The sequence below is a fragment of the Sus scrofa genome, chromosome 8, assembly GCF_054392235.1.
Source record: "Sus scrofa isolate SSC_HxYL_T2T_F1_AM1 chromosome 8, Sscrofa_HxYL_maternal_Yorkshire_Landrace_v2.0, whole genome shotgun sequence".
NCBI classification, from domain to species: Eukaryota; Metazoa; Chordata; class Mammalia; order Artiodactyla; family Suidae; genus Sus; species Sus scrofa.
Window position 1 is genome coordinate 132,783,377 of NC_139390.1, and position 22,783 is coordinate 132,806,159.

General features: G+C 34.2%; 1 protein-coding gene across 7 annotated transcripts in view; it reads right to left on the reverse strand.

The window, feature by feature from the left end:
- The window catches only part of GRID2 (glutamate ionotropic receptor delta type subunit 2), a 1,344,144-nt gene that overhangs the window by 533,638 nt on the left and 787,723 nt on the right, over positions 1–22,783 (reverse strand). For all 7 annotated transcript variants that reach the window (XM_084973393.1, XM_084973394.1, XM_084973395.1 and 4 more), the window contains 3 exons: positions 15,762–15,815; positions 7,605–7,778; positions 232–393 (listed from right to left, as the gene is read on the reverse strand). In XM_084973393.1, coding sequence (XP_084829519.1) covers positions 232–393; positions 7,605–7,778; positions 15,762–15,815 — 390 coding nt within the window. The remainder of the gene's footprint in view (positions 1–231; positions 394–7,604; positions 7,779–15,761; positions 15,816–22,783) is intronic.

Consider the following 22,783-nt stretch of genomic DNA (forward strand, 5'->3'; position numbering starts at 1 on the left):
TAATTTTTTACTTGCATAAAATTTCCTTATAAATAAATAAAGCTATCTGTTTCACAAACATATGTGACTTTCTGATCTTGCTTTTTATCCATTGCACTGTTTTGTGCTTTGAACAGGTGTCAATATCTGCAAGGAGAAAGAAAAATTCTGCTAAAAGATACCTCATCAAACAATTACTTATTGCTCCTCTGTATGAAAATTAGGAAGCGTGGAATGCTAGTCAGAAGTTACCTTCTTGATGGTCTCCAGCATGGAACGCCCTCCCTGCCAGGGCTTGGAGTTCTTTCTGATACATGACAAACTAGCCATGCTGTGCCACTTTCGGTCCTCCAGCTTCTTATGAAAAGCATTGGCAAGCAGAAGCACCGTGTCATATATATAAAGGTTTGAAATCTGAAAAGACATTAGACAGTAATCATTAGAATCACTGGCACCAACCCTCAAGAATAAGGAGAAAATGGTCAGCTCAGCTGCTTCCGCTCATGTCATAGCCGGCTGGTTTACTGGGTTATTTATTAAGCAGAAGGTGTCTTTTTTCATTCCCTGGGCAATTTTGCTATTGAGAATGAAGTCTTGTCTGATTGTATGCCTCAATTGCTTTTTCAGCTTATTTAGGTGTGAAAGAGAAGATAAAAAGAGAGAACTTTTGACAGAAGCAAGGCTGCTAGCGTCAGACCTTGGAAAATCACTGGTCCTTATTTCTTTCTGAGGAGGTAAAGATCTAAGGGCTTAAGATTGGAAGGGCAAACTGAATAATACATTTTCTGAATATGTCAAGTTCTTGCATTTTGGGTATTCAGATGAAGAAATATCAATGATCTTACATAGAAGATGAGCGTCTTAGGGACAGAAAAAAGGAAGCAGCCATCTGCCTGTACACGTATGTCTATGGAGATTCAATAATAAAAAAAAAAAGAAGAGAGAGAGAGAGGCACCAGCATCATTCATAAGCATTACAATGAATCAAGGATCTATAAAATATTATATACACATGCATTGCAATTCATTATTGTGACAGATGCCCTAAATTGTTAACTATTTGTGAATGTGTGTTTACATTAACGATTTCTTCTAAGGTAATCATGTTATTATTTTCCCTCAATTTAGATTTTTAAATGAATTATAAAAATGCTAGATAAGCTGTACTGCATTCCTAAGATTTGCCGGAACCACCATCCTTACTGTTAATTACTGATGCTGTTTATTTTTCAAATAAATGAGAAATAATATTTAAGAAACACAGATATTTGCACCAAGAGATATCCAAAGTCAATAAAAGCAGTTAATGTTATATTATTTCCTCTCTGAAGGAAAGATCCAATATAAAAGAAAACGAGAAATAAACATAGCTACAAAAATTAAATTCATTTTAAGCATTTAAATTTTCTCAGATTTTTTTTTTTTAATCTTTTTCTTTTAGCGCCACACCTGCAGCATATGGAAGTTCCCAGGCTAAGGGCAGAATTGGAGCTGTAGCTGCCACAGCCACAGCCACAGCCACAGCACACAGCCACAGCAACAAGGGATCTGAGCTGCATCTGAGACCTACTCTGCAAATAAGGGCAATGCTGGTTACTTAACCCAATGAGTGAGGCCAGGCAGTGAATCCATATCCTCATGGGTACCAGTCAGGTTCATTACCGCTGAGCCACAACAGGAACACCCTCAGATTTTTAAAACAGTCTTGTTATCACAGTTTTTCCTGAAAACAAAGTGGACAGTACTTTGCCCTTTGCTTATCACTAATTGTGAGGGAATCTTATGAAATTTTCTGCCCACGTCACATCATAGTACTAAGCTTCAGCTATTAGGATGATGAGAGTTGGATAACTATGAACAACGGTTAATAAGTACTTCCTAACAGTGTCTTCTGGGTTTTCTTCCATAACTAAGTAAATCTTTAATCATTTGTGTTTGTAGACCTTTCTTTAAAGAGACATTGAACAGTACTGCACCATGCAATAAGTGTTATGCATTGAAAACTTATTCCATAATGCATAACAATAACAGTTCATTCTTTATAAGGAAACTTTAGGATAAGCTATTCTCATTTTCACCTCCCACACCCCTCAGCCAGATAATTACTAGAGAGACTAGCAAGGTTGGCAATGAATAAAAAGTGAGACCTGAATTTAAAAGTAGCTTATGAATCCAACTTCATCTGAATTAGACCATGAAGACCTCAAAGCTAAACCTAGAAGAAATGTGAAGAATGGAGCTGCACCCAAAAATCCAGGGCAAATCTTTTGATGATTTCTCAGTAACCAGCAATAACCTGACCTCCCCTGGCTCCACTGCCTTAAACTTGCTTTCTCTTATCTCTAGCTTTATTTTGTTTCTCCCTCGGACTGATTGCTTCAGATGGGTAGATGAGATAGTTGCGGGAGCATCCTTGGATGTCTCTATCTTTTTGCAATTAGTTAACGTCCTCTCATACTCAATGCATGGGTCCCAAGCTGGGTGAATCCTATCCTGACAATGTCTCAGGATTCTCCCCACTCCCAGATTAGTTGGGAAGTCCTCTTTTTATCTCTCATAATATTTATCACATACCTCTATTAAAGTATATCATAATGTTAAAGTTTGTGCTTTTTTTTTTTTAATCTGCTTTTCACACCAGAATAAGAGTTCCTTCAGAACAGGGATTCATATTGTACATATTTTTCCCCTTTGTACTTTTGTTTCCCTTATTTTTTATTTCTGCTTGATTTAATGCAGAGCCTAGCACCTATTTGGTTTATGATAAATAGCTGTCAAAGAAGAGAAAGTCAAGTTTAATATCAGGAACGTTTAATAGAAGTCAAGCTGTAAGAAACTTGGCAACCTGGGTCCCATCCAAACCCAACACTTCTTGTGGAGCAGATTCTTTTGCACACCTTCAAGCATGCACATTGGCAACCAGGCTGGTCTTAAAGATGAGTGCTTTGTACTCAGTGTACGACAGGTGTTTTCAGCAAATGACTGCCTCTCCTCATTTCTCACATCCCAAACTGTGGGATCAAAAGGTGGGTGATGATGTCCTCTGAGCTTTCTAGTACCCTTTCTTTTATTTCTTTCTCAGACAAATGCCTATTCTCTTTTGAAGTTCATGCTCTTTTCTATGGCACATATGCCCTATGACCCCTTTCTGCCACCATCTACTGACCTCTTGGTCATTCTTTTTTCCTGATTCCTCCATCAGAATGATCCCAAACCATGTCTTTGCATTAAAAAGAGGTCACCTCAGGAATTCCTACTGTGGCTCAGAGGTAACAAAGCTGACTAGTATCCTTGAGGATATGGGTTCAATCCCTGGCCTTGCTCAGTGGGTTAAAGATGCGGCTTTGCCATAAGCTGAGGTGTTGGTCGCCGATGTGCTTGGATCTGGTGTTGCTGTGGCTGTGGAGTAGCCACAGGCTGATTAGACCCCTAGCCTGGGAACTTCCATATGCCACATGCATGGCCCTAAAAAGCAAAAAAAAAAAAAAAAAAAAAATAGAGATCACTTCGATTTCTTACACTGATGCCCTCCACTACTACTCTGGCCACAACCAACACAAAAGACTATTTGCTGGGCACAAATGCACAAATCCTCTAACTTAAACTCCAGCACTGCATCATTTGACCACTCATTTCTCTCTACCTTACTGTTTCTACACTTGTTTTCTGACTTCACTGAACCATCAGCACCAACCTCCTCTACATGCCAACCTTTTGGTGCCTGAATCTCCTATGATTTGTGCTGAAATTTTTTCTTCCTTCAGTCATTTATTACCTGGTATAATTTGTAGGCTGCTTATCATCTCAGCATTTTTCCTCTGTCCTCTGATTTTTCAGTGTTTCTGCTGAAAGTTTAGTATTCAGAACTGACACATTATTGCATATGTGAGCTGACTAGGATAGAGTAGTATAAGGTGTTATCTCTCTTGATCTTAGCAAAATGCTTCTGACAGAGACCAAGACGACACTGGAATGGTTTGAAGCAAATATGACTTCTGCTATGCTCAAACCACATTTGCCTTCGTCTTAACAATCTTAAACTGTCAAACCATGTCTCATCCATCCAGATTTCCTGTAATTGATTTTGAACCAAACTTTGTCTTGTGTGATATTTCCACTTCTAGGCATATTATTCAATGAATATAATAATTTAAATCTCGATGATGTAACACAGTGTAAGCTTTCTCTCCTAGCTTTATGTCATTTACAAATCTGATAGGCATATTTTACTCATTTGTATAGTTATAAACATATTGAAAATATTAGGTCCAAGTACTGACTCTTTGGATGACCACAGAGAGTTCCCTGCACTTCAAGAGTAGAATATTTACAGAGTTCCCTTAAGCACAGCAGCTTAAGGACCTGACATTGTTACTACAGCAGCTCGGGTCACTCCTGTGGTGTGGGTTCAATCGCTGGCCCAGGAACTTCCATGTGCCATGAATGTGGCCAAAAAAAGAGAGTAGAAAATTTATAAGTGATGTCTGACTATTCCTCTAGTTCCTTACTTCTCAAACTGAGGGCAAGAGAAGCTCTGAGGATGAGTTGTAGCTATTAGAACCACCAAAGCTATAAAAAACATCTGGGCCATGTTCTAGGAATCTTAATTTTGCTTGAAGGTTTGGAGAGAAACCAACATAATTTAACTGATGAATTGTTTGAAATATCACTTAATTTTAAAGAAACTCATATGTTATAACTTTTAAAGATAACATTGAGCCTTTAATATATTTTCAGTTAAAAAAAATCTGAACCCAGAGTGTTTACCATCTCCTCTTCTTAGGAGTCTTTTGGTGAAAATGTTTGAACATCAATTTATTTAGACTTTTTAATGTCTTCCAATAATGATTTCATGATAAAATTTGTCAAATACCACATAAAATCAACATATAATAATCAGATTTATGACATTCTCCCAGTCTAAAAAATTATCAAGCAGGACTTAGTTTGACAGTACTTGTTTTTAAGGAAGTCCTAGTATCTTATTTGAAGTTTCCCAAACCATATATGTAATGATACATTCTATAATTTATCCAAAAATTAATTTTAGTGTATTAAATTCTTGTTGTTGGAGTCTTTTTTCCTTCCTTTAGAAAATGGGGACAACACAACAATGTCTTTTATTATACTTGAGTTATCTTCCCAAGTATTTTTATAGGATATCTAAATTACTAACATTGTAATCGTATCTGGTTTATTTACTGCTCTAAGCAGTTATTTTTCAGTCCGCACTTTAGAGCGGTAAGGCACCCTCTAAGCATCTTCAAACCCCTGCTCCTTCTAAACCAATGGCTTACTTTTCTTTAAATGATTTTTATTCTAACCTTTCCAATTTGAAGACATTTTTCCCTAGATGGAGGAAACAAAAGCAAAAGGATTTGAATATTTCTGTTTTCTCTCCATTAGCAACCAAGCTAACATTAGTTTCACCAAGCAGTAAATGGCTCGCTTCCTTCTTGCTTCATATATTGCTAAAAACTCTGTTTCTAGCTACAAGGTATCTTTAACATTTATTTTGCCACTTCAGCTAATCTTGGATTTTAGTCTCTCTGCACTAATTTGAAGATTGAGAAAACTTGTTTTTTGTCCTTTCTAAATCTTACTTCCATTTCTATGTACAATATAATATGTAATGGCCCAGAAATTTCCACAGAAATTTCCTCTTCTCCCCTGTTGTATTGATTATTGAGACTTTATAGTTGGGTTTTTATTTTTAGAGCTCACTTCAGTCATATTTTCATATTTTTTTTAATTTTTCAAAATTGTACCCTACTGATAAGATATAAGTCTGCCTCTGATCATTTTCATCTGGACTATTTTTATGGATTCTGAGTTGAGAAGTTCCTTCTCCTAGAGACTCCCCTACTCTCACATTTTTAGTAAGTACTTTTCTTGTTTTCTTTAACTTCAGGGAGATAAAATATGTACCAAGGCAAGCCTCTATATCAAATGCTTTGCTTTTAGTGGAACATTTTATATTGAGGAGCCCTGCATTTAGACTCTTCATTATATAAATCTTCACATATAAAAGTTTCTGTCAGTTTTTCTTTTATATATTAAACATTCAGTCAGATTCTGTTACATATAATGGGAAAATAAATATGAATAAATGCTCAGAGAAAAAGCAATTGTCCTGTTTTTTTCTCTCTGAGGGTTTGAGGGGAGCATGATGAAGGTGGGGCAGGAGGAGTGCTGCTTCCAGTACATCCTTAATTCATCAGGGACGTCTAGGGATGTAAATATAAATAAAATATTCATTCCCTGATATCAAGGAATTCATTAATTGAATCAGAAGGACTGTACTATTAGGTGAATGTGCTTCAAAATGCTGTGTGGTGACTTTCTGCTTTCCCAATTTTTACATTTCCTGCTACCTCCCTTGATAGGAACGGTCTTTAGTGAGACATGCTTTTGTAAAGTTCTTCCATGTTTTTCTCTATTTAACATTCTGTTATTTCCACATAAGTTAATCATGACCAATTAATATGAAAAGATGGGTGACCAGAAATACAAACCTTAAAATCTTGTTTAGGCTTGAGTGTCTTACTTTGACCACTGCCCTCTTATTAACTACACTGAAATCCACAGATACCTACAAACATACAAAGCGCTATTGTAGGTATGATGGGTGAAAGAGAGAAAAGAACATAGAAATATACAATATATATATTTCTTACTTTTGAAATTGACCATGACTTTAACCTTGCTATCTCAGGGTTATTATTTAAATATTAAATAGTATGCTAGTAATATACTACGGTGATATCCTTAGTAACTTTTATGGTGCAGAGTTGTTTTACAGGGAAAGTCCTGCTCTAACAGGACATGTGAATTAGTCTATCGGTTTGATTTCTTTTTTCCTGTCTATTGCCTAGCTACAGTGCTTCTTATGTACCCCTATTCTTGTCAGCGTGTCTGCCTTTGTTATATCTCCTTCAAATCGACATATTGAGATTTCCAGTGCAAAGAGAAATAAGACCAAAAAATCTGATAGAATTTTCCTTAGGAAAAAGAAATAGGCTCCGGGTGAGTATTAAATGGGCATTCTTATGAGAAAAGTTTCAGGGACTTGGTGTTCTTTCTGTTCAATCTGCTCAGAGATTATATTCATTTTCTTTCAAGTTCTTTATTGTATTCTGAATAGCAACGGTTTCAGCTATATCCCACGTGAGTTGTTTATAACACTACAGTATATGGGCAGTTTCTAAACATTTTCTTGGTGAAGGTTTTCAAACCGGAAATTAATCTTTAAAGAAAGAAATTTCTATGTGCTTGTTATGTCAGAAAAGTCAAGCAAATGTATTGACTTAATAATTTGAAGTTTGGCATTAAGGAGTATCAATCACAAATTCTACCAGAAGAAATGCTATTGATGTACTTGCTGAAAAGAAAATAACCTTTACTTATTATATTTTTATTAAACAAGTAGATATTTCACTGTGATGAGGTCAAAGGATCAAAGACAATTCTTAGCACTTCCCTCATCAGACCTATGAAATTGCTATGAGAATAGTTCAGAAAATGAAAACATGTATGATTCTGAATGCAATGCCACTAGAAAAGCTCTCTCTATGACTTGCCCACCAAAGCATCCTTAAAGAAATACCCAAGCACTTAGAATATACCTCCATATTCTGAGCAAACGGATCCTTTGGATCACATAGTGTCGAAGAGATTCGATGGTTGCCACGGAAACATCGCTGACTTATATTCTGGGGGACTGGAAATGTCTGCCGAATGATCGTTAACCTTCCAATTGACCTTCTTACAAGTTCCTGTACATCTATATCATTTATTTCCTGTAAGATAAGAAATGGAAGAATGAGAACTACTTTAATACAGTAACAGAAACACAAAACTCTTAATGAGTTGTCTGGAAATACTAAGGGATTCTGTTACTGTAATACATTTGCTTAATGCTTAGCCCACAACCATATCAAAACAACACATGTTCGTTAAAACAATCAACTCATTTGCAGTTGCTGTCTGTGCTTTAAATTATATATTTATATTTATGTCTATAATTAATTAATGCCTAAATAATTTCAAATGGAGCAACTGACTTAACACATTTTATCAATATTAAGTTTATAATATGTTGAACACTTGAGAAAAATGTGTCGTCTAAACATCGGAAAAGGCCACAAAACACATTATCATTACACTTTCATTATTCATTAATGGATTTAAAGGTAATTTGAGTACTTAGGAAGATAGTTGTAAGAGTAATAGACACTGTTCTTAGCAATGAAAAATGGTGTTCTTAAATAAGATAAGAAGAGGGAGAAAAAGGATATATTTTTTAAGACTTTCTGAGTTCTTTCTTAGAACTATTGGTGTTAAGTTATACATTTCTCTTGGTAAGGAATAGATAAAACATAATGCTCATTAACCGTTGAACAGATGCATTAGTATATAATTGTTTTCTTAACATAAAGATGAAAAATTCTGTTGATTAACACAGTATGAACTTCAGTGGTCTTTATCCAAGTTAATGCTATTTTACATATATGCATTTGTGAAATTCAAAGAAAAGCATTTTCTGTTTCCTTCTCCCTGCTACCTCCCAACTGCAAATGTAAATTTTAAGATTTGTCTCAACCAGGATGTAGTAGTAATAAAATAAAATAACATTTTTATAATATGTATCTGTTCTAACTGAACATTATTCTAACTGGAATTAGAATAGACGTGATCAGGAGTTCCCTTCGTGGCTCAGAGGTCAACGAATATAACTAGGATCCATGAGGATGCGGATTCAATCCCTGGCCTCACTCAGTGGGTTGGGGATCTGGCGTTGCCGTGGGCTATGGTGTAGGTTGCAGAAGCAGCTTGGCTCTTGCTTTGCTGTGATGTAGGCCTGAAGCTGTAGCTCTGATTCGACCCCTGGCCTGGGGACTTCTATATGCCGCCAGTACGACCCTAAAAAAGCGAGAAAAAAGAACATAACAAATTTTATTTTAATGTCTTAAGTTTGTGCTTCATGGGGTCCATTTGGAACCTTTTAAACCAATGAAGACTTTGCAATTAACATATTACTGATTTCAATAGATTCTTATGGTAACAGAAATAAAAGATTTGACACAAGATACATTTTGGACTGCAGTGAGCATTTCTCAGTTTTGTTTCAAAGAATTATCATAGAATAATAAAAGAGAAAAAAGATGATTTACAAGTGTAAACTTTCTTCTTTTCCTTACTAGGCTAATCACATATTATTCTCTCCTATAGCATATATTAGCTTTGAAATTCATCTTTTACTTATGATCTTTATGAAATATAGATTTTTCTGAAAATAAAATAACACCTGCCATCAGCTATATCCAGTGTAATATCCTGGATTTCCGGTCGATTAATCCTTAATGTACCATAAAAAATGATTTTTCTCAGTTTAAAATGCAGTCTTTTTCCTTTAATGTGTGTCATTTCACTTGCCACCAAAATTTCTATCTGGCAAGAAGCAGGTCACTTTTTAAATCTCTGTCATTGACTCACAAAGTAAAATTACTCAGTGTCCTGTCAACTTAATTTTAAACCTGAACTTTAACCAGAAAACTTTTCAAATTAATTAATATTGCTAATCCATGTCTATACATTTTTAGAATTTCATATTATATGGACAGGAATTTTCATTTCAAAAGAGAGTGAAAAATCCTGTCACTCTTCTCATACTATTGACGAAGTTGTGTTACATACACAGTCTTTTCTTATCAGTAATAAGATTTATCAACAGCACCATTTCTGCATGTTCCACCCCCACGGTGAACTACAAATCAGCACATTAGAATACAAACTTGCATTTATTAAGTCCCTATAGGAATTTAGGCAAAATGCTAAGTACTTAACCTGTTGCCTCATTTTTCTGCTAAAAAATGCGTTCTGATTCAGATACTGTTATTCTCATTTATAAATAAAGAACTCCAGAGATTCCAAGGTCCTCTTTCAGAATATTTCTTATTCAGAGTAGGATTTTATAAATGTCATCAAAAGAGACATATTCTGAAGTAATTATACAAGAAATTAATTTTTCCTTACGGGAATTATTTAGATTAATATTCATGAATGGTAGGAATTAAAACCATAAAGATATATTATTCCAACATTTAATAGCCTGCTAGTTCTATAAGGAATGATAAAGTCTTCTGTCATGAGCCACAATCTTTAAGAAAACTATTTTAAACACCTCCCCCCCACACACACAAAAGGATGGGTACGTTTTACAGGTTCTAAAAGCTGAAGTTCCCAGGTGTCTAAGCAACTAAAATATATCTGAGAAAATGTCAATTTGAATTGAATATATTTTGCCTATTATTATTTGGAGAAGGGAAAAGAAAGTAATTTTCTGGGAGGAAAGAATCTGCCATTCTGAATGAAGCTAACAGACAGTCTGTCTCAAAAAATTCACTTGCAGTTTTAGTTTTGACACCTGATCTCAAAAATAGTTTGATAGTGATATGAAAACTTAATTAGGTAGCTATTTTGTATTTGTGGAACTTGTGCATTTCAAGAGTGGTAGATGCAAATGTTATATAAATACTGAAAGCCAAATAAATACTTAATTAAGACATACTTTGAAATGAAAAAGAAATTCAAAACTAAACTGCAATAAATATGAAACTATTGTATAATCTATTGGTATCTATATTGTTCTAATACTTTGAATTTTTGAAATGTTTAAAGCTTATGTTTTTTTTAAATTATTATATGCAAAAAATAGTTTACCACTCACTCTCCCAAGCCTGCCATACCCTACAAATATACTACTCTCTAGAAAGATATGCACACATTTCTTGAGTTTGAAATAATTTAAAGAAGCTAAATTATAAAATTACTTGTCCTTTCTGTATTCTTTATATGAATGAGTATATTTATAAAATAGAATTAACACTGCAATAAAAATGAACAAATATGTTTTAGTGTGCCTAATTGTTTCTCAATTTTTCTTCTTTAAGAACAAGGCCTACAGTCTTTTTTCCCCAAAATAATTTACATGGATTTATCAAAGATTATTAAGAATCAAACCAATGCATATCCAAAGTAAAGAAAAGATTCTTCATTACACAAGAAAAGATTCTTACTCACTTTTCTGTGATAGTTTAATGCTGGGTTAACTCTGAACTGTGTAAGAGTGAAGGATATATAAAATATCTAGCAAGGATATAATCCACCCAGAAACAGTTACTTCACAGAACAAATCTTTCTGGAGGACTAGATCACTCCTGAATCCTTATAGGATATCAGCTTCAGGCTTAAGTTAATAGAATTCTAAGGAAGGAAAGACTCTCAAAATCCATTAGGTTGGATGCCAATCTATATTATTCATACTATTTCAGAAAAGGGACCTCTTCTTCCTTTTCCCATTCTTTTATCTCTTTACATCTAAAAAAGTTCTTGGCTTGTAATAGGTATTCATTAAATTTTGATCAATTTAAAAAAATGAATGAATGGCAAGATTTCACCAAACTATCTTCTAAAGATAGATACATTTTGAAACTTTAAGTACAGACACTGGGATGCTTTAGTAATTTCACCCATTCTAAATAAAGCAGATTTAAGTAATGATATTAAGCAGTGTATTATGTGGTGTAATTAGAAAAGATTGTGGTTTTTGTTGTTGTTGTTGTGTTGCTGATATATTTATACTCTTCATGCTTTAGCAAAGATGATCCTTTGATGCTTCCACAAATTTTAATATTAATGTGAAATAATTATACAAATAGTATGAAATATGCAACAAAACCAACTGTAGACTAGAGCAGCAGGAAGAACAGGAGAATGGCAACTTTCTGCATGGCAGATTAGTAGTTAGCAGTTCAATTAATCACTAAACTAAAAATAAAATGAAAAGCATTCATTACAGATATAGGCATGAATTTCAAATCTCAACAATAACTTCTTAACTACAGAACTCTGCCGTGACAGAGAATAAGAGCTTAAACTATTTAAATAAGTCCTGACACCAAAAGTCAGGTTCAGTCTCATCAAGGAATAGAGGGGTGTATATATAGCAATACACTTCTTGCAGCTCTAAACAGTGTTTATCTTCCTATCTTTAATTTCTAACTTTTGTAAAACTTAAATAAAGTGCTAGGCCATCTGCTTCAGGACCCTGAAGGGATGGCAATACTTATATGGAAAGGCTGTTGTTCGGTGCTGGATCCACTGCTTGCAGGAGAAAGATAAATACAGCTACCGACTACTAACATATGATTGATTACACCTCATGAAATAGCTTGGCCTCTCATTATTATAGCATACTTAATGCAAATGAAAAAATACATATTGTTGTCAAGTTTCCACATCAATTTGTATCATGTGCACAGTGACAACTTTGATTTATAGTTTCTCTTTGTGCAATAAGATTAAATAAATGTTTGCAACCCATTTTAAAATTAGCAACAAAATAGCTACACAAACCAAACTCATGAAATTCACAATTTCCACATTCAATCAAAATGGGCATTTGCATGTTGTTGGGCTTTGTTGTTGATGTTGCTCCTTTTATACTTTATTATCTTCCTAGCAAATATGAAAGATCCACGTTTATTCTTTTAAGAAAACTAGGGTGAATTATGATTTATCCATTATCAACAGGGCTGTAAATAAAATAATGGTAGTGAGACTCAAGTTGCCTGAGGCATATTTCAGAGAGAATGAGGTAGCTGAAGGGAATCTTTTGGAAGTAAGAGTGCTAACCACAGATAAGTGGACAGATGGTTTTTCTTAGGGATGAATACACAGAAAACATGCTTGATCTCTCAGTTTTAACCAGTTTAGGAAAATAAATAGAATAATATAATTTCAGATGTTTCAAAGGTGAAGTGGCATTGACCTGTCCTCTTCACCCCCCCCCCCCCCAAATTTCATCTCTGCTCAAGGACTACTAAAGAGGGCTATGAGAAAAAAAAAAAGGATCAGGGTTTCTGTGGTAAAGGTAAAGTTATGACAGTTTATACTAGAAAACCCAAGTGTGAAGGATGAAAAAAGAACTGAAGTCTTCTATACTATCTTCTATACTTCTAACATTTATTGAGTTGTTAGTAGGTTAGATTGCTTTGTTTGTGTGGATGTTTTATTCGGAAAACAGTGGCCCAACTTAGAGAACATCCATTTAACATCATTTGCTTCCTAATATTGTATGAGATAAAATTTAATAAGTTCAACAAAATGAGTTATAATGTTTATGATAGATACAGTATAATAGAAGCTATTATTCTTTCCATGATTTTCATCATCAAGGAAATACCTGGTATTCAGATTTCCTGCTTATAATATGAAGGAATGATTTCTTTCACAGCACAAATTGACAAGTCAACAGTGGACTTGTTGACCGCTGTTGGCCACTGGTGATCCGGGAAGCTCTCTCTACCTGGATTCATACTTTTAAGATTCAACTATAGGGTTAGATGTTAAGTTGGATATGGAAAAAGAGTTAATTTCCAAGTCCCTTCTGCAATTTTACTGAAAAATAGAAAGGAGTGGACACTTCTATTTATCAATTGTCAGCGTTGATTGGTTTGATTATTCCATGTTTCTCAGGAGTTAAGAAAAACTTTTTTCCCCTTTTCAGCAAAATTGACATAAACAAGCAAAATGACTCCAGCTTGTTTTATATAGGAATATCTGAATGGCCAGGGCCCCATTAGAAGGTAGATGTGAGATTAAAAACAAAGAATTATGTGGGTTCTCTATTTCAAAACAGTAATCTAGAAAATAATAAGCTAAAGACAAAAGGTAATGTGATAACTGCTGCTATAAAATTGAAATTAGGGAGCAGAAATTACAAAAATATCACCTATAAGAAAAATTATCAAAAAAAAAGAAAACAAAGCAACAACAACCAAAGCTTTAGCCTGGAAAAAGACTAGGTTTTTAAGTCTCATTATCATCTCTTAAAAGTTGTGTAATATCTGACAAACTGTTTAACTTATTTGAACCTTAGATTCCTTGCAGAAAAATAGAGATGAAAATCATTAATTTTAAAAGTTATCGTGAAGGTTTGTTAAGTTTTCCTTTTCCATTTACTCTAACTTGATATTTAGTCATTTTAGATGGAAACTTGAGAGGTATTAGAAATTTAAAGATGTTAAAATCTTCATTGAGAAGCAGATATCATATATACATATTATCTGTGGGGATCTCAGAAAAACACATCTTAATTTGATATAAGAAATACACTGAAATATCATGTAGACCTAGTTTGGCAGAGGAAAAATAGGCTTGTAAGATGTTTCCAGTGCCTTTAAACTGAACTAAAAAGAACCATCAAGGGAGCTAAAATTCCATCAATGAAGTGTGGTGTAGGAGAAACAGCTTGAAACTAAGAATCATTTTTATTTTTCTGTTGTACGGAGAGACAATTCATATACTTTCTATGGATCCCATTCCCTCAATACTTTATAACACAAAATAATGTGTGAGAAGTGATCTCTGAACTTTGATGTGCTCTGATCATGCCTGTAGTACCATTTATTGAGTGTCATTTGTTGCTATGTTAAGAGCGTCAGGTAATATTTCATTTAATTTTTTCTTATGAACTTGTAAAATAAATATTATGATAGATACCATACAAACCAACAAACAAAAAACCCCTGAGGCACAGGATGATTATATTATATATCCATAGTATCACTGTTAGCCAATCTCATAGCCAGGATTAAACCTATCTTACTGACTACAAAACCAGATTTCTGGCCCAAAAGGTTATTTAGTTTCTGAGACAAAACATATTACTCCGTCATTCAATATTTAGTATTTGTTGATAGTACATTATTTTTATTCATAAGTAATATATATGTTGAATACTAGGTCTCATTGAGGAGAGATCCTTGTGATGTCATTATTTGTCCCTGACTGATCTGTTCTTTTCCTTTCCAATTTTGACTGGCAGGTGCTAATGGAACAACTTATTTCACAGGGCTCTCATGTTGTAATACCTCATTTTTAATCTTTTTTTTTTTTTCCCTTTTCCTTTCTATGGCTGCACCTGCAGCATATGGAATTTCCCAGGCTACGGGTCGAAAATGAGCTGTGGCTGCCAGCCTCCACCTCATCCATAGCAACACTCGATCCGAGCTGCATCTGCAACCTATGCTGCAGCTTGTGGCAACGCCGGATCCTTAACCCACTGAGCAAGGCCACGGATCGAACCCACATCCTCATGGATACCAGGCTAGCTCTTAGTATTTTTAAGAATACTAAAAATATTCTAAAAAATGGGAACTCCTGTATTTTTAATCTTAAGTATTGTCCTCACCAAAAAAAAAAAAAAATCAATAAACTTTCACAAGAAATTTGACAAGTTGGTGGATTTAAAAACAGTTGTATTTCTTTATGAAAAGAAAAACAATCTGTTCTTGTTTATTCATATTCATGTGCTGAACTATTTAATCCACTTGTAAGGGAGTTGGATATAAAAGTCCTAGAAACAACAGTAAAATATAAATGGAAAACAAGTACTCCACTGGGAGGAATTCACTTTGCTTACAAAGATGAACTGTAGTTTTTATAAAGATGATCTCCCAAAGTAGGCAGCGTGTGCCAACGGAAAGGCTAAAAGATACCCCGTAGGGAAGACATTCTCTATTCATTTTAGTCATGCAAAGCCCTTTATAATTTTTTTAAAAAGCCCTTATCCTATTTTCATTTAACAGAATCTACTCAATAAACTGAAAGTTTACTTTGTGTTCTGTTTCCTGTTAGAAACTCAAGGCCGTAGGAAGTGCTCTGACTATACACATGAAAATAGGACTCAGTTGACAGTAAGGTTTACTTGGCTTTACCTCATTTATAATGATCCAGTGACAGTCAAAAGCAACCAAATTAGTCTCCACAACCTGGAATTGAAAAGAAACCAGCTATCAGTCAGCATTAATTGTGAAAAGCAAACCAAACTAAATACATATGCTTGGCAAAGGGCAAAAGCGTATCACACGTTAAAACGTTCTTTGTTACTCCCGCTGAAGATGGAAAACTGTTGGCAAACCATTTGTGATCATCTTGCTAGGTGCACTGTAGACTTGCTACACAAGTTTGAAAATATAACAAAAGTCTAGAAAAACAAAGGTTTCAACTAAAAAATAACATAAATAATACTATTAAGTAATTTAACTGAGAGTAGAATTAGAATCACATTTCCTATTCTAAATAAACCTTCATCACACTTCTATTATCTACCTAATAAATATCTAAGTACATATCCCTCCCTAATCTGGCTCTAACTTAACATTCTTATCTGCTATTTCCCCATGTATATGTTTGTTATTGGCTTGACCAAGTAAAATTCTCTATGTTCTGAAAAGCTTTGTATATGTCTACTCAAAGGAGGTCTAATTGTAAAATTATCTGAATGAAAGACTAAAAGCAATAAATCCTGCATTAGTACAAATTATGGGGAGGTAATTTCAGTAGCTTTGCTTATGATATAAATAGAAAGAAATGTTAAGTAAAAGGAAATGTAAACTATGCATAGGTAGCAATCGTGACTGAATAACTTTGAGTAAACTGATTCTAAACGATCCTTGGCTTAGGCAGAAAAATAAAATAAAATAACGTGTGTGTGTGTGTGTGTGTGTGTGTGTGTGTGTGTGTGTGTGTGTGTGTGAGAGACAGAGGTAGCTTTTGTATCAAAGTTTCCATTCTATCAAGTTTTATTGCACAAATTCCAAATCATGTTCTGATGATTCATGCCATGGAACATAGAGATATCTAATAGGTTAGACTGTTTTTTAAGAGATTGTTTTGATATTTTCATCAATAATACTAAAGGATTGGGTTTTAAGTGAAGATGCTTATAACTAGAAAGGAATTGTCACACAGTATGAATTACTTTTTAGGGGTTAGTCTCTGTCCTATGGAGGAATGCCTACTGAAAAATGCATTGAATCATGAGAATAAATTTGAAAATATATTTTTATGTGATCCAATATTTTCTCAAAGTATATAATTATTTGTGGAATCTTTTAAAAACTTTTCTATATATTTTATACTATTTCATTATACATCATATAGATTTCTAGGACCTTACTAAGGTCTATAGATTATATATTATCATAGAAGTTAACACACTTTATCAGTTTTTAAGTGATCATATTCATTTTTCATAACACACACATGTTCATCTTTTAGGTGAAACAATGTAAAAAATATGACCCATGGCAGTTTTCAGTTTTAGCTAAAAAAATCACCTAATACCAGTAATGCCCAGAGAAGCATGTCGTACATGTGCAAAAAAAAAAAAACACATGGCTAACATATAGAAATAGGAAGGATTCAGATAAAAGAGAATTGAAAGCCAAACTATAGATTGAAACTAATTCTGAAGCAGTATTAGTAAATTCTTAGCAATATTAGTAGTAAAGTGAAGAGATGACTCAGTTTAAATTATCCCCATTTAGAAAATCTGTACCATGTGGAAAGATTATGCAAAATTTATTCAATGAGAATTGTGCGTTAACTCATAGTTAATTCCTGTTAACTCTGTATTAACTTTTATTTAAAAGCCGTTTTGTGCAATAGCATTTATATAATAACTAGAAGGTAAGAGTTACAACAGTAAGATTGATTTGTTGTCTAGACCATAAAATTTACTCCTCCTTTGCATTCTCTGTCTTGAAATAAACTCAGGTAAAGCATGAAACAGTCTATAAGTACAGGATCAATCTTGTGTTTCAATAAAGGAGAAAGGAAAGTATTTCATCTAAGTCCATGATTCTACCTACTCTGCCACCCTCCTTTCCTTAAGGTCAGTTACAAAGAGACCCTTTGCTTCAGGTGTCTTACCCTTACCTTCGGTTTTACACTAAAATATGACACTTTGCAGTATACATTTGAAACGATGAAAAATATGAGCATATTATGACATAAATTAGTAATTTATTTTACTAATTCATTTATCACAATCACTCGAGTTCATGGAGCAGACCCCTTCCCCTACTCCCTGATGTGGTATTGTGCTAAGACAGAAATAAAACTCTGCTATGTTCAGACATTGTATTTTGGATCTACTTGTTAGAGTAACTTAGCCTGTCTTTTTACTGCAACGCATTTTTACTAACCTTTTTCTAACCTTAAACATTTGTTTTAATAAACTTACACATTAGAATAATTTTAAATTCTGTGATTTGATAAAAGCATGATTTCAAAACTGTACCATATTTTTCAGTCTTTTCATGAATACTGAGCATTCAGGACTTTGTTTATGAAACCATTGTCACTGGGGGAGGAAAACAAATTCTATCAGGAAAGTACCTAAGAATGACAAAGTGGTCTCTTCCCTTTAATCGTATAACAAAATATACATGCATACACAACTAAAATCTATGTATTACTGCAACATTGTATTATAAAGAATCTTTCAAACTTGTCTATGTTGTACACAGAAGATTAATGATTTCACTCTTTATCTTAGGAACTAGCCTCTAAAAGAGGGATATGATTCCCTTAGTTCTAGGTTAACATCTTCATGAATAACCAATGAGCTGGCATGCCTTCTCTGATTTTTTTTTCATAATTGAATGTTACTAAAAGTAAGTAATGTATAAAGCCACTAATTACTCATTTTAGTTGCAGATGAGGCTCGGATTCTGCGTTGCTGTGGCTGTGGTGTAAGCCTGCAGCTGCAGCTCCAATTTCATGCAGACTATTTATTGCTTTTGGAATGGATTAGCAATGAGATCCTGCTGTGTAGCACTGGAAACTATGTCTGGTCACATATGACAGAGCATGATAATGTGAGAAAAAAGAATGTATACATGTATGTGTAACTGGATCACCATGCTGTACAGTAGAAAATTGGCAGAACACTGTAAACCAGCTATGATGGAAAAAAATAAAAATCATTAAAAAATGTATAAAGCCACTAATTAAAAAGGTAGCTGTATCTGCAATGGAAGGAGCATTTAGTAAGGGGCATAAAAAGATGATGGGGAGTTCAAGCCTCAACCTTGGCAACCTACTATGTATCTATTTATATTATGCATATATTTATATATATTTTATAGATATCTATATATAATCCACTACCGTACCTATACAAGTATGTAGTATAGGTATATGTATATATTTATCCAGAGAAGTAAAATTTACAGTAGAGTTGAAAGAAAAGATAAACATGAGGAATAATGTTTATGCTTCCCACATCTAACCAAAGCAAGTTAACATAATGAACGTCCTTAGGAAAGACATATTTACATAAAAAGAAATTCTCAGCTATATGTATAGATAACAAATATCAAACAATTATTGTGAATTCCAAACCAATTCATCTGATGATTTTTTATATTTTTAATTCATGTTCATCACTTTCCATTTGATATACTTCAGCCTAAGTAATGTTGTACCAAACTAGTTGCATTCTTAACTTGAAGGACTGAATTACTTCTGGATAAAGGATGAAGAACAAATTGGTGAGACATTCTAGCATATTTTAAGCCTTTATATTTATTTCCAGCTATACTAGAACTCAAACAGAGAAAATTGTTGCCTTTTTTGTCTTCCTTACCTTATGTAGTACATCTCCTGTTTCAGCAGTAATTATATTTGAAGCCAATGAAAAAGATTAAGTGATTTGATTGAAACAGTCTTCTTTTTTCCCCAGTAGGAACCTATTCTATATTTAAGTCCATCTCTCTTATAGGTGTTCAGTCTCATTCTATGGATTCTTATAAATAGCGAGCAAGTTGGTACACACTAACTGTACTTTTTAAACTAAAATTAAAAAAAAAAAGATTGCTATGAGAAATAATGAAGTTCCTAAAAATAAGATATACTTTATTACCATAATAATAATAGGCACTGTCCATAAGATCACATTGTGCTTGGGTTATCAAAAGAAAGTAGCAGATCAGTAGGAAAAAACTAACAGGGACTCTAGCAGGTTGGGCTACAAAAATAACAGGGAGAAAGGATTACCAACAGATTTTTGTTGGTAATCTGTTTCTCTCCCATCTTGCCCCATGCTTCTCTCTTATCACTACACACATGTACACTCATAGAGCAGACGGAGCATGGAGGGTGTTCCAGAGAGTTGCTGCCACATCAGTATATGGTAACATGGTTATAACAAATGAGAATACCCTACCTCCCAAGAAGCTGAGCTTTCTTTAAGAAAACTGCACCAAAAAGGGGGGAAAAATCAAGTCCTGTCAGGAAGACAAGCGATGAGTAAGGACAGACCATCTGTCACTGGCAGGAACTTTAGAACTTCTGAATCTTTAGAAAAGCCTGACAATTTATCACCATGTCTTCCATCATCCGTTCTCAAATCTTTAGATGTGCTAAATATAAGACAATCCGAAGCAAAGAAACTGCCAGAGCGTGTATCTCACTGGTAATAAATGTGGAACAGTTCCTACAGGCACAGAGGACAATTTAATTGACTTAACAATAATAGCAGCATGCTGTTTTTCACTCAACCTTGTGGCTTAACTAAATTAAGCTCACTCCCTTTGCAGGATATACTATATTACACATTTATGCAAAGGGTTCCTGTGCTCTGTGCACCTGCAGCAGCAAAGATATCAGGTGTTTGCTTCCTATTCCTGCCCTTTCCAAAGCGTCAAGTGAAATCCTGTGAGTGGCATGCCTGGGGAAAGACAACAGCAGTTATTTGGAGCAAGTAGCCAGAGAAATACTAAAGAAATACTCCCTTCTTGGCTCCACGTCTATTGCAATACTAGAGCTTATATCAGCATTTCCAGAACTGTATTCTGTGGGATACTATTTCCACTAAAATTTGGAAGTATCACGCAGCCAAATAGATATAGAAATGCCAAGTAAAGATAAGTTAAATAGATGTCGTTACTGTATTATTAATCTTCAAAGCTTTTACAGGTTAATAACAATATTGGAACATAATAAACGTGTAGGCCATACTAATGTGTAATATTATTTCAGATATTATTATTTTAAGCACATGGATTCAGACTCATGAGCATGAGCTCTAAAGTCAGAGAGTTTTCGCCATTTTCTTACACTGTGACTTTCAACCAATTACCAATTCTGTAAGCCTCAGAACTGTCACTAGGTTTGTCACTAGGGTTAATGATAGTGCCCACAGAACAGAATCATGACAAAGATTAAATGCAAAAATAGCATAAAGTAAACTCTCAATAAATACCAATACCTCATTTTTTTGTTTAGTTCATTATTTTTTAATTTTTTATTGTAGTTGATTTCCAATGTTCTGTCAGTTTCTGCTGTACAGCAAAGTGACCCAGTCATACATATGTATAGATTCTTTTTCTCACATTATCCTCCATCATGTTGCATCACAAGTGACTAGATATAGTTCCCTGTGCTACACAGAAGGATCTCATTGCTTATCTACTCCAAATGCAATAGGTTGCATCAGTTTGAGATTAGTAGATCCAATATCTCGTATTTTAACGAATGTGCTTTATGGAACTCCAAGATAATATATGTAGAAAGTAGCATACTCCAAAATATATTTGTTCATAGAAACTATTTTTCCCACTATAAATCTCACAGGATTAGTATTTTTGGGGAGTTGTAGATTAGAATCAATGCTAATTTAGCCACACATTTCTAAGAGTTGTAAAATTTTATTGATGCACCATGAGTAATTTTCTAATTTTAAAATCATAGTCTTAAAATAATCCTACAGAAAGTGCAACAAAGGAAATTTTCCACAGAAGAAAAACATATATTAAAAACACTGAATTACCATATTTTATATAAAACCCAAAATCATACGTAATAGTTCTAATGAAATAGCGATACTTGCTATTTTTTCCTTTTAATCATGTTCTTCATTTCTAATTAAAATAAGACAAAACCAAAGCACTACCTCCTCCCAATAAAATACATAAAGCTAGTGTATTATTTATAAAGTTTACAGTACATAGTAGATTTTTAGTAAGAGATTCATGGATTTATAGTACAGACTCAACGTCCAGTTGCCTGAGTGTCACATATGGCTAAACTGTACCACCACAGAGTTCTGCTAAAAAAAAAAAATGCAATTAAATATTATAATTCTCTAAAGTGCAGAGTGATGATACAAAGTTTCAGCCTTAAGGTACATGACTTTGTTTTGTTTTTCCTTCTCACTAGAAGAACTGCAGTCACAGGATAAAGAGCCACTGGAGTATCATTTGTGCAGATTTCATTTTTAAATCCCAAGTATATCCAGCAGATGGCATCAGTAATCTCTCGCCCTGACTGTGGGCAGCATGAAGATAATCTGAAAGGACTGTCTTGTTTGCACTTCCCCTGGAGCTCAGCATGGATCCTCAACTCTCTTCTGTTCTTATCCAAGCAGCCACTATCTGCCATCCCACTCTGTGCCTTTTGCTTTAGAATCTCTGCTCTGATCTTCCAGCTGGAAGACCACAAATACACTTTCATCCAAATCCTCTTGCCATTACTGCCAAAGTTATTTCATAAACGGATATGCTAGAATTATTGTTACTGCTGTGCAGTTGGGTCTTCCCACACCCCCTGGGAGATGGAAATATGCCACTGCTGAGATCTGGCCAGGAGTATGCTACCTGCTATGCTTCTTAATGTGGAAAGACGGGTGCTAACATAAGAAAATTGAGAATCTGTGTTCATTATATGGCATAGACCACCTTCCTGTGTCCTATCATTGAACAGAGATTAAACAGTGATTAAAAGTGAATTCAGGATTTCAACACTTTGCCAGAGGGGGCATATATTGATATTTGACAATTATTTCCAGTGTGGGGGACCACTGTGTTACTGTTTTAATCCTTTGTGAGTTTTTGCTTTCATTGAGGTTCTTCTACCTGTACGATTAAAGGTACCTTATCCCCAAACAATT